The sequence below is a fragment of the Dama dama genome, chromosome 22 (genome assembly GCF_033118175.1).
Source record: "Dama dama isolate Ldn47 chromosome 22, ASM3311817v1, whole genome shotgun sequence".
Taxonomy (NCBI): domain Eukaryota; kingdom Metazoa; phylum Chordata; class Mammalia; order Artiodactyla; family Cervidae; genus Dama; species Dama dama.
In genome coordinates this window covers 57,691,536-57,705,296 of record NC_083702.1, presented here as the reverse complement: position 1 = coordinate 57,705,296, position 13,761 = coordinate 57,691,536, and the positions used below count along the sequence as shown (strand labels likewise).

The window sequence follows — 13,761 nt, the reverse complement described above, 5'->3', positions numbered from 1 at the left end:
AGGTCAAAAAACAACAGTTAGATCCGGACCTGGGACAACAGACTGGTTCCAAATAGAGAAAGGAGTATGTCAAGGCTATATATTGTCACCCTGCTTATTTAACTTATATGCAGAGTACATCATGAGAAATGCTGGGCTGGATGAAGCACAAGCTGGAATCAAGATTGCCAGGAGAAATATCAATAACCTCAAGATATGCAGATTGTGCCACCCTTATGGCAGAAAGTGAAGAAGAACTGAAGAGCCTCTTGATGAAAATGAAAGAGGAGAGTGAAAAAGTTGGCTTAAAACTCAATATTCAGAAAACTAAGATCATGGCATCTGGTCCCATCACTTCATGACCAATAGATGGGGGAACAATGGAAACAGTGAGAGGTTTTATTTTGGGGGGCTCCAAAAATCACTGCTGATGGTGACTGAAGCCATGAAATTAAAAACTACTTGCTCCTTGGAAGAAAAGCTATGACCAACCTAGACAGCATATTAAAAAGCAGAGACATTACTTTGCCAACAAAGGTCCATCTAGTCAAATCTATGGTTTTCCCAATAGTCATGTATGGATGTGAGAGTTGGACTATAAAGAAAGCTGAGGGCTGAGGAATTGATGCTTTTGAACTGTGGTGTTGGAGAATAGTTTTGAGAGTCCCTTGGACAGCAAGGATATCCAACCAGTCCATCCTAAAGGAAATCAGTCCTGAATATTCATTGGAAGGACTGATATTGAAGCTGAAACTCCAACACTTTGGCCACCTGATTCACTGGAAAAGACCCTGATGCTGGGAAAGATAGAAGGCAGGAGGAGAAGGGGATGACAGAGGATAAGATGGTTGGATGGCATCATTGATGCGATGGACATAAGTTTGAGTAAACTCTGGAAGGTGGTGATGGACAGGGAAGCCTGGCGTGCTGCAGTCCATGGGGTCACAGAGAGACACAACTGAGCGACTGAACTGAACTCCAGCACTGCAGGCAGATTCTTTACTGCTGAGCTACCAGGGAGGCCCAGTAGTTAGTATACTTCCCTTTATTCTCAAGAGTCTCCCGGTTTAGGCAATAAATTAAGTTGACCATTTGTAAGAGCCAGCATGGAATCCGTGTCATAATTTCTGCTCAGATCCTATTGGCCTCACCCTAATGTGCAAGGATGTAGAGAACCATGGAGGAACAAGTATGTACTTTATTTAGTGAGCACTAATACCTTCTGGCACTGCAGGCATCTGCAGAAATGCCATGAATTTTTTAAACACTTAATTCAGTAGCTTCAATTACCAAAACTCTGTTGAGAAGAAATGATATAAATGTGATATTCTTCTGAACCAAGCTGTCTCATTTAATCACACGTTTTTGTAGGTTGCATCATGCTCCCCCTCCAAGAGATGTGTACACCCTAACCCCTAGAACCCATTATTTTATATGACCAGACAGACTTTGTAGATCAGGTTTAGGATATTGAGGTGGCAGTGATTATCCTGAATTATTTGCATGGGCCCTAAATGTAGTCCCAAGTATCCTTGCCACAGGGAGGCGGAAGGAGACTTGACAGCAGAAGAGGAGATGGCAAAGTGATGATGGAAGCCAAGATTGGAGTGATGTACTCTGAGGATGGAACAGGCAGCCATATTCCAAGACAGGTGGACTCTAGAGGCTAAAATAGGCAAAGAAGCAGGTTCTTTGCTGACAGCCTCCAGGAGGAACCAGCCCTGCCTCCACCCTGACTTTAGCCCCGTGAAACTGAATTCAGGTTTCTTAGCTCCAGGCCTGTAAGAGAGCAAACCTGTACTGTTGTAAGCCACGAGGTTTGTATGTTAACAGCAGCAGGCAGTTAATCCTCACTGCACTCTGAAGTTCTTTCAGAACGTGACTTTAGGTTTCTGTTTCTGTTTAGATTTCTATTAAAAAAAAAAAATCTTTACATGTGAGAAAAGTAAGTTACTTGCCCAAGGTCCCTTAACTGGTTAGCGTTAGAGCCAGGTTTTATACCCAGGCAGACTGGCTTCCCAGGTCACACTTCTAACCACTGTGCAGCACTGCCTCTGCCCTTCTGCTCCGCTGCCCTTGAACTCTGCCTGCAGTGCCTCTCAAACATGAAACACCCCTCTCCTCCCACATTCCCCCAACTCCAGGCCCCTGCTCCTCACACCGGCTCTGTGGGCCCCTGGACTCGTTTTCAGCTCCCGCTTTGGGGGAAAAAAATTATGTAAAGTTCTAGGCCTTCCATAGGGAATTTCTCAAGAAAAGTTAAGCTGCAGGCAAAATTATTGAATTTCTTCATATTCAAGTTATGGGAGGACATTATTTGAGGGAAGATATTATTTCTGAAGCTTCTTCCTACTCCTTAGTTTCTACTTCTCTTCCTCATACTCCAGAGGGGGAAATGTTCCTGAGGGTAATCAAATAAAGTGATTAATAGCAATAATACTGGGAATGTATTAAGTTCGTTTTACCATGACCCAGAAAATAAGTCTCTAGGAATCTAGTATAAAAAATTTCAATACATTAAATCTCCCATCAGCTCGTATTGGCTATATACTAGTATGTGTTTTTCTGCCAAATTGCCATTTGCTTAATGGCTTCCCTGGTGGCTCAGATGGTTAAGAATCTGCCTGCAATGCAGGAGACTCAGGTTCAATCCCTCGGTTGGGAAGATCCCCTGGAGAAGGAAATGGCAACCCACTCCAGTATTCTTGCCTGGAGAGTCCCATGGACAGAGGAGCCTGGCGGGTACAGTCCATGGGGTCACAAAAAGTCAGATACAACTGAGTCAGAAGCAACTAACACACACACACACACACACACACACACACACACACACACAGAGTTAACCACTGAATTAAATTTTTACACCTTTGTGGCCCCTGAAGAACTTGTATTCTCAGCTATGGGAATGTGTGGACCAATAGCCTTCAACCCTCAACACTCTCCAGGAATTGCCTGCCTCAAGGCATGGCCTTTCTCAGGGGGGGCAGGAAGATGTCTGTATCTAATTACTGGTTGATATGGTGAAATGACCCGACCCCCCAAAACCACATTTAGGACAACTCTAAAGGGCCATTGCAGCTTCACCACTCCCCATGGGGTTGGCATGGGGTTTGTTGTGAGCACACTGCAGCCCATCTTCTCTCTCTCTGCTGAATCCTGCTTTCTCTCCTTTCCCCATGTGTGTTGATCCCAAGGGACTGCCCTGATAAACTTCCTAAAAGCGAAGTTCCATATCAGGCTCTGCTTCCCAGGAACCTGAACCACAACAATGAGTTAAAAAATAAATAAAAAATGAAGATTCCCCAACTGGTGATGAGTTCGTAAGAGTGCTCAATTAATCTTTATTTATTGGCACTGAAAGAGTTCTAAAGGAACTTGGAAACATTCTTGCTGGTTTAAAGTTTATTTTCTAATGTAAAAGTGAGGGGAAAACATCATACACAAGTCACCCACTCATGATTAAAAATACATTCTACAGTGTGACCCAGAGTTCAATCACATTTTCCTTTGACCTCCATTTTAACAGTTAATTTACAAATGAAATAAAGTCTGTAAAGCAAAGATTCCAGCACATATCCAGTCCTCAATAAATACAGGCTTCCCTTGTCAGAGAAACACTTTTTCCCCAGAGTTAAAAAAAAGGACTTGATAAAACTTTAAAGCCATTTTCTGAAAATAAAGGCAATGATGTAAGAACAATGTCATCACATATAGAACAATATCAGAATTTATACATCTCCACAGAGAGTGAGGAATAGACACTCAGTTTTACAGCACATTGAGTATTAGCATTTGTATTCAATCACCTAACCCAGAACACTGTTCCTTTAATTCTTCCTCCAACCCCTGATTATAAGCACTGAATCCTTGGCCACGAACTTGCATCTGGCCTTTATGCCTTATGCACTTCATTGTTGGTTGTATAACTCCTGCTTCCTGTTCTGATTAGAGTTTGATGTTTTGAAGGGGATTTGCCCTGTTTGAGACCCTTTATTAGTTCTTTATTTGGTGAAAAAGACTTTGCTGGAGTGAGAGAGCAGCCGTTCTTTCTGCACAATAGGGGTCAGGTTTCAAAAGCTCTTTTCTCTGGGACTTAGACTCTTGAGTCCTCAAAAAGTCCTCAAAAGAAGCCTGGATATCTACAGCCTAAACTTTTTACTTTTCTCTTAATGGTCTCTTTTGGTCTTAAAGGATTGTTTTCTTAAATAGTTCTGTATAAAAAGCATATACCCATAATGGAGCTATTGGTGCCAGTACTATCATTTTTCATCACATCAGGCCTTGGCTCAGCCTGGGGTAGGATATGAAGGGCAGGCAATGTGTGCAGAAGGGGTACCAGGGAGGAGGAGGAAGAGTGAAGGAAAAGCCCAAAGGCATTCAGTGGCGAAACACTGCCCTAATCTATATAATACCAGATACAAGTCTTATAGGATTTTCTGGACACACTAGCTGATGCTACAGTTTTCTGCCACCAACTGGATGCCCAGCAAGCCAATTCTTTTCAGACACCACTATGAAGAGTTAGCACAGACTCCCACAGGTGAAGGTCTCAGTCCAAGAATGCCCCCATTTCAGATGCCAGCTTAAGTGAGGTGCCCAGGTTACCTACGCTTCTGCCACAGCAGACTGCAAATTCAGAAGTTCCCCCAGTGTTCCTTAAGGTTTGATAATTTGTTATAATAACTCACAAAACTCAGGAAAACACTTTGCTTAAGTTTACTAGTTTATTATCCCAGGTGGCACTAGTGGTAAGAACCTGCCTGCCAATGCAGGAGACACGAGAGATGCAGGTTCAACCCCTTAGTCAGAAAGATCCCCTGAAGGAGAGCATGGCAACCACTCTGGTATTCTTGCCTGGAGAATCCCATGAACAGAGAAGCCTGGAGGCCAGTAGTCCATAGTGTCGCACAGAGTCGTACACTGAAGCAACTCAGTACACATGCAGCATGCACCAGTTTTTTGTAAAGGATACAACTGAGGAATAGCCAAATACAAAAAGATGCATTAGGGCAAGACATAGGGGTTGGAAGGAGCAGAGTTTCCATACCCTCCTTGAGTGTATCACCCTCCCAGCACATCAGTTTGTTTACCAACCAAGAAATTCCTTAAAATGTGTCATTTAAGGAAGCATTTTGCTTTCGTTTTGTTTGTGTTTTGCCCTACTGTGTGTCATGTAGGACCTTAGCACCTGGACCAGGAATCAAACCCATGCCCCCTGCAATGGAAGCATGGAGTCTCAACCACTGGACCTCCCGGGAAGTCCTCATCATGGAGTTTTTATTGAGGTCTCATTACATAGGCACAGTTGATTTAATCATTGGACATTGGTGATTGAACTCCATCTTCAGTTGCTCTTCCCTCCCCAAAGGTTGAGTTATTAGACTGGAAGTTTACCCCTCTAATCACATGGTTGGTTTTCCTGGTGACCAACCTCATCCTGAAGCTATCTAGGCATCTTTCCTCACCTTAGTCATTTTATAAGCATATGAAAGAAAATTTCCAAGGTTTTAGGAGCTCTGTACCAAAAACCGAGACATAGACCAAATATTTATTTATTATTGTGTCATAACTGTAAAGTATGAACATCACCTAATATTGATTTTTTAACATATATCCCAATGAATGTAGTCTCCCTCAATATTAGCTCCTCTCATGGAGGTGCTCTTCATTTATTTCAATAAAGAAGCCATTGTCCTAAACATTTTTGGCATCTACTTAGATGTGAAAATGGAGACAGGTCTCCTTATGTTGCTGAAATATTTTCAGCTGGGTTGAAACCTTTGGTTTCCTGATCATAAGGGGTAATATGTCTGAGCAAGAATTGCCCTTTATTAAAAGGTGAACTCTACTCAAGAGCTCAAGGAAATAGCCAGGGTTCGGTGGTTGCAGAGTGTCAGTAACTGTGATGGTGATGGGCATGATGATTTAAGAATAGATCCTATTCTTAGGCAGTACGACAATCGAACCAGTTTTCAGAACATATGCTTTCTCTGCCATAATCTTGTCTTCAATTTTTAAATTTCTTCTTCTCTGCAAAATGTCTTTTTAACAATGTTATTTCTTTAAATTTTAATTTAAAAGATTTCTATTATCTTACCAGTCTGACTCTTTGATCTGATATTATGTTTTTTTAAAATACTTCTTTTCTGTTATATTTAAATTTTATTAATACAAAAACTCAGTTGATGAAAAAGATAATTTTGTTCCCAGAAAAGTGTGAAATTTCTATGTCTGATAGAGTTGTTTATAAGCCTTCCTCATTTTCCTTAGAGTTAGGTGCTATTTCTGTTAGACTGGGGAGAATAACATTATTGGTGATAATGGGATCCACTTGGTCATATAAAGTATAGAGAAACCAAATACATCTGTTAATAGTTCCCTCTCATTTGAAACTTTTATTAGTTGGGTCACTAGTCATTCATGATATCAACTCCTAAGTAAGCTAGTATCACATTATCTTTTCTACTGTGAAATGCATCTTTTTCCCCCAATCCAAAAAAAAAAAAAAAAAAAATCCAATAAATCACTAACTTCAAAGATTCAGGTGATATATAGAGAAGATATAGAAAACATGGTAGGAAAAGACAGGTGAGAATGCTGTATAAAAACAGTATTTGTTTTCCTGCCTTGAAGCTATTCTTTTTATGTCTGTGACTCTGTGTTTAAGGTTCTTGAAAGGACACAAAATTAAATCCATCTGTATCACAGTGCTTGCACTTTTTCATATCCCACTTAGCAATTATGCTGTGCTGTGCTTAATCACTCAGTCCTGTCCAACTCTTTGTGACCCCGTGGACTGTAGCCTGCCAGGCTCTTCTGTCCATGGGATTCTCCAGGCAGGAATACTGGAGTGGGTTGCCATGCCCTCCTCCACCTAACAATCATAAGAGTAGGTAAATCTAATTGTTTAGTGGTTATTTGGCCTTCTCCCTTTTTTTCTTAGCTTATTAAAACTTAAAATCAATGAAAAGGCAACTGACATTGGGTTGAGAGAAATAAGCAGATGTCTCAAAGGAGGTGCTCAGTAAAAAACTCAGTGCCTCAAGAAAACTCATAGATACTTTGAAGACAGTACAACTTTTCTTTCAATCAAGGAAAATAGTGAGAGCAAAGGAACAAAAGTAATAAATCTTTCGTTATGGTAAGATCTAGTTTTCATGCTGAGACTCATATAAAATACAGCATTGGCGAGTAACCTTTAATGCTCCAGTGGCTTTCAGAAGCCGTCTGAGCAAGTTCAAGTCCAGGCCAGGTTTTAATGAAACCCTTCACTGTGCCCCACCTTGATGGACTTCCTTTGCCTTCCTTGTACTGTTTCATACTTTCATCCTCTCTAGGCAGGCAAAATCACCATCCTGTCTTTGACATTGCTCCTTGAATCATAATCTACTTGAACTAAATTACAGTCTGCTACCTATCAAGGTATTTTTTCCTTTATTTCTATAAAACCTTTCCTAATCCAGGTAAAGCAACCAAGATTCTCTGTTATCTTATCCATATCAATTTGGGCTCAAGACTATTTACTAAACACATACAATACTTCTCAATAATTATATGATTGCCAATATTATCTCTGATGAATGACAAATAAAGAAATTCTATAATTTCACTTGGAACCTAACTTTTCCTGAGAAATTCTCTAAGGAAAACCCAGAACTGTCCATAAAATTTCTGAAAGCCAATACTGGAGAAGTGTCCAAAGTGCCCCAGAGACCATGGGGAAAATTTTTAATCAAGGAGATGAAAGTTTTGTTCATGGTAAAGTATTATGCACTAATAAAATAATTGAAAAAGACACAAATAAATGGAAAGATATTATGTGTTCATGGATTGGAAAAATTATTATTGTTAAAATAACTGGGTAGAGAGGGAGGTGGGAGGGGGGATCAGGATGGGGAATACATGTAAATCCATGGCTGATTCATGTCAATGTATGACAAAAACCACTACAATATTGTAATTAGCCTCCAACTAATAAAAAATAAATGGGAAAAAAAAACAGCAAAAATAAAATAAAATAAAATAACCATATTACTCAAAGAAAATGAAAGTGTTAGTCACTCAGATGTGTCTGACTTTGTGCGACCCCATGGACTGTAGCCTGCCAGGCACCTCTGTTCATGGGATTCTCCAGGCAAAAATACTGGAGTGGATAAGCCATTCCCTTTTCCAAGGAATCTTCCTGATCCAGGGATCAACCCCCCATCTCCTGCATTGCAGGCAGATTCTTTATTGTCCTAGCCACCAGGGAAGTATTACTCAAAGCAATATATAAATTTAATTCAATCCCTATCAAAATTCCAATGGCAGAGTTCACAAAAATAGAACAAAAAGTTTTAAAATTTGTATCAAAACACAAAAGACCCTGAATAGCCAAAGCAATCCTGAGAAAGAAGAATGAAACTGGAGGAATCATGCTCCCTCACTTCAAACTATCCTACAAAGCTATAGTAATCAAAACAGCATGGTATTAGCTCAAAAATAGACACATGGATCAATGGAAAAAGATAGAAAGCCTAGAAATAAACCCACATACTTATGGTCAATTAATCTACAAAAGAGAGAAGGAAATGGCAACCCACTCCAGTATTCTTGCCTGGAAAATCCTGTGGACAGAGGAGCCTGGAGGGCTGCTATACATAGGGTCGCACAGAGTCGGACACAACTGAAGTGACTTAGCATGCATGCAGTCTACAAAAAAAGAGGCAAGAGTGTACAATGATGAGAAAATAGTCCCTTCAGTAAGTGGTGCTAGGAAAACTAAACAGGCACATGTAAAATAGTGAAATTAGAACATTCTCAAATATCACACACAAAGATAAACTCAAAATGGTCTAAAGGCCTAAATGCTGGACCAGACACTATAAGGAGAGTACAGGCGGAACACTCTGACATAAATCACAGCAAGATTGTATTTGAATCCATCTGTTACTCAAGACAGTGAAGAATCTGCCTGTAATGTAGGAGACTGTGATTCAATCCCTAGGTTGGGAAGATTCCCTGGAGAAGGGAATGGGTACCCACTCCAGTCCAGTATTCCTCCCTGGAGAATTCCATGGACAGAGGAGCCTGACAGACTGCAGTCCATGGGGCCGCAAAGAGTCATACACGACTGAGCAACTTAACACTTTCACTTTTTCCTAGAGTAATGAAAATAAAAACAAAAATAAACAAATGGGACCTAATTATACTTAAAAGCTTTTGCACAGCAAAGGAAACCATAAACAAAGTGATAAGACAACCTATGGAATGGGAGAAATTATTTGCAAGTGATGAGACTGACAGTGGATTAATTTTCAAAATATATGAACAACTTATACAGCTCAATATCAAAAAAACATGTTCAGTTCAGTTCAGTCGCTCAGTCATGTCCAACTCTTTGCGACCCCATGGACTGCAGCATGCCAGGCCTCCCTGTCCATCACCAACTCCCAGAGTTTGCTCAACTCATGTCCATTGAGTTGGTGATGCCATCTCTGTTGTTTTGGAAAGATACTCTTGAAACTGCTAACACTGATTACTTCAGAATTAAGAAATCATAATATTATTAATTTTCCAAGTCTTTATTATCTGAAGTTATAGAAAGTATTGGAATGCTTTTATCATTTTTTGATCCAATCAAGTGAAGAAAAAGAAATGAAAACCAGCCTCTATTTTTAAGTTCATTGTATTTTCTTCAGAATAAAAGTTTAATTTAACAAGAAGACAAGACACTAATAAAACTTGTCCTCTAGTTTCTTACAAAGATTCAGGGCCCCAAGGCTTTAATTCATGGTGACCATTTTACATGCTATTTGCTCGTATATCTTCGCAAGTATCTAAGTCTGCATGAAGTGCTTTCCCAGAAACAAGTAAACACTTGTTTTCTTTCCTTCATTTTTGATCTCTCCTTCTTGCCCTTCTTCCCACTTAAATTACCAGTGTGCCATGACCCCAGAAACAATCTTTATTTTCCATTTTTCAGATGACTTTGGCTGCACTAGTCCTCAACGTGGTAACCATGTGTTTTCTTTCAGAAAGAAGGAGCTCCAAACATAATTCACTTTACCATGTCAGAATTTAAACTCAAAATGAGGGGGAGAGATTTGTTCACTGCACAGTGTGTTCTGAGGGGAAGTGGTTCATTAGGAACTGGACTAAAATTCCTAAACTTAAAATAATATGCAATGCTTATATAAAATCAAATGATGCATATTTCTAGAAATGTCTACCATTTTATAGGCTCATTTTTGTAGATTTACAGACATGAATCTGTGTGCCACTTTTATATATTCATAGATATGAGTCTTATTAGGATAGAAAATGATATATGGGACATTTCAGCAAAGTAGAGATGTGAAATTTTGTGTCTTAGGCAAGAGTTAAGAATATTTCACATAAGATCATTACCTAGAATTGGTATTTGTGTGTTTTGAGAATGTTACTTCAGTCAATAGTTTGAAACAATGCATTTCGTGAATGCTTTTATGTTTTTTCTCAGGTCCCATTTGATGTCTCGCTGCCATCTATATTCAGTCTGGAGAGACTTTTTGATCTTGCTAGTGGCTGTATCGTATCGGGAGGAAGCCTTTTCAACTGGATGGTGTCAATTATTCCCTGAACATCCTTTGTATGTTAGCCTTATAAAGGGATTGTTATTGGTTTACTTGGTTTGTAATAAACTTTCAGAGCTATCCTCTTATACTAAGCAAAATAAAATTGCTTTTTTACACAAGCTAAATTTATCTAAAAATCATAGTTAAGAGTAATGTCTTCAATGATATTTGAATTAAAATACAAAGCTGTTGCTTATTAAAAACTGTCTTACAGAGCCAGTCATGGAAAATATGTTTGTTCACAGTGCAACATTCCCACTTTTGTATAATGTTGAGGTTGTCTTTGGATGCCCATACAGCAAGACTGAAATTAAGCCAGTGGTTCTTGACCAGGGTCAGCTTTGGCTCTCAGGTAGCATTTGGCAGTGTCCAGATATTTTGTTATTATTATTACTATAACTCCAAAGAGAGTGGGCTTCCCAAGTGGCTCAGTGTTAAAGACTCCATCTGCCAATGCAGGAGACACAGGAAACACTAGTTATATCCCTGAGTCAGGAAGGTCCCCTGGAAAAGGAAATGGCAACCCACTCCAGTATTCCTTGCCTTGAGAATTCCACTAGCAGAGGAGCCTGGTGTGCTGCAGTCCATGGGGTTGCAGAGAGTCTGATACAACTGAGTGAACATGCAGCGCTCAAAGAGCGTACTACCAGCATCTACTGGGTAGAAGCCAGGGATGCTGTGAAATGGTCTACAATGACCAGAAGGGCCCCCCACGACCAATGATCATCTGGCGTAAATTATCCGTGCCAAGGCTGAGAATCTCTTAATAAACCTCAAGTCAACTCAAAGTAATCAGTCAACTTTAGAAGTTTGTAGGTGTGGTTTGAGAAGAAATCTACAGTGAATTAGACTTTTCATATTTTATACTTCTGAGAGATAGCATTGCATAAAGTTTTAGAACATGGACTATGGAACTATATAGGCGTGAATTTGAATAGTAACTTTACCACTTGCTGGTTTTTCTACTTTGAGAAAGCAATACATTCTTTAAGACTTCCTTTCTTTATCTATAGAATGAGAATATTAATAGAATGGCTGTGAGGATTAAATTAAGTGATATGATTAAAAGAAACTTCAGTAACTGAAGTTTTTTTTTTTGGTTTAATATTTTTATTACAAATCATGGGGATGCACTTATCTTAATGAACAGTGTATATTTCCTTTGAATTATGGATTAAGAAAAATGTCTAGGAATGGAATTATTTTTAAAATTTTATCATATTTTGTAATGTTGTCATCCCAATTCTTTACCCAATTTTTTAAAATTTATTTTAATTGGAGGCTAATTACTTTACAATATTGTGGTGGTTTCACCATAGATTCACTTGAATCAGCCATGGGTGTACATGTGTTCCCCATCCTGAAACCCCGCCTCCCACCTCCCTCCCCATCCCATCCCTCAGGGTCATCCCAGTGCACCAGCCATGAGCACCCTGTTTCATGCATCTAACCTGGACTGGTGATCTATTTCACAAATGATAATATACATGTTTTAATGATATTCTTTCAAATCATCCCACCCTCACCTTCTCCCACAGAGTCCAGAAGTCTGTTCTTTACATCTGTGTCTCTTTTGCTGTCTTGCATATAGGGTCACCATTACCATCTTTCTAAATTCCATATAAATGCATTAATATACTGTATTGGTGTTTTCCTTTCTGACTTACTTCGCTCTGCATAATAGGATCCAGTTTCATCCACCTCATTAGAACTGATTCAAATGCGTTCTTTTTAATGCCTGAGTAATATTCCATTGTGTATATGTACCACAACTTTCTTATCCATTCGTCTGCTGATGGGCATCTAGGTTGCTTCCATGTCCTGGCTATTATAAACAGTGCTGTGATGAACACTGGGGTACACGTGTCTCAGTCCTGGTTTTTTTGGTGTGTATGCCCAGCAGTGGGATTGCTGGGTCGTATGGCAGTTCTATTTCCAGTTTTTTTTTAATGAATCTCTACACTGTTCTACATTGTGGCTGTACCAGTTTGCATTCCCACCAACATTCACTTGCATTTACACCAAGTGTAAGAGTGTTCCTTTTTCTCCGCACCCTCTCTAGCATTTATTGTTTGTAGACTTTGATAGCAGCCATTCTGACTGGCGTGAGATGGTACCTCATTGTGTTTTTGATTTGCATTTCTCTGATAATGAGTGATGTTGAGCATCTTTTCATGTGTTTGTTAGCCATCTGTAGGTCTTCTTTGGAGAAATGTCTGTTTAGTTCTTTGGCCCATTTTTTGACTGGGTCACTTATTTTTCTGGAATTGAGCTTCAGGAGTTGCTTGTATATTTTTGGGATTCGTTCTTTGCCAGTTGCTTCATTTGCTATTATTTTCTCCCATTCTGAAGGCTGTCTTTTCACCTTGCTTATAGTTTCCTTCATTGTGCAAAAGCTTGTAAGTTTAATTAGGTCCCATTTGTTTATATTTGCTTTTATTTCCATTACTCTGGGAGGTGGGTCATATAGAGGATCCTGCTGTGATTTATGTCAGAGAGTGCTTTGCCTATGTTTTCCTCTAGGAGTTTTATAGTTTCTGGATTTACATTTAGATATTTAATCCATTTTGAGTTTATTTTTGTGTATGGTGTTAGAAAGTGTTCTCGTTTCATTCTTTTACAAGTGGTTGACCAGTTTTCCCAGCACCAGTTGTTAAAGATATGGTCTTTTCTCCATTGTATATTCTTGCCTCCTTTGTCAATGATAAGGTGTCCATAGGTACGTGGATTTATCTCTGGGCTTTCTATTCTGTTCCATTGATCTATGTTTCTGTCTTTGTGCCAGTACCATACTGTCTTGATGACTGTTGCTTTGTAATATTGCCTGAAGTCAGGCAAGTTGATTCTTCCATTTTCATTCTTCTTTCTCAAGATTGCTTTGGCTATTCAAGGTTTTTTGCACTTCCATACAAATTGTGAAATTATTTTTTCTAGTTCTCTGAAAAATACTGTTGGTAGCTTGATAGGGATAGCATTGACTTGCTGGGAGGGATTAGGGGCAGGAGGAGAAGGGGATGACAGAGGATGAGATGGCTGGATGGCATCACTGACTCGATGGGCATGAGTTTGACCGGGAGTTGGTGATGGACAGGGAGGCCTGGCGTGCTGTGATTCATGGGGTCGCAAAGAGTCGGACACAACTGAGCAACTGAACTGAACTGAACTGAACTGATAGATTGCTTTGGGT

General features: G+C 39.5%; 1 protein-coding gene across 1 annotated transcript in view; it reads left to right on the top strand.

Moving 5' to 3' along the window:
• Positions 1–10,699, top strand: part of CFAP54 (cilia and flagella associated protein 54) — a 294,342-nt gene extending 283,643 nt beyond the window's left edge. Inside the window, exon 68 of the mRNA XM_061125597.1 lies at positions 10,460–10,699. Within this exon, the coding sequence (XP_060981580.1) occupies positions 10,460–10,579 (120 nt within the window). The 3' untranslated portion in view covers positions 10,580–10,699. The remainder of the gene's footprint in view (positions 1–10,459) is intronic.
• Positions 10,700–13,761: the final 3,062 nt, after the last annotated feature.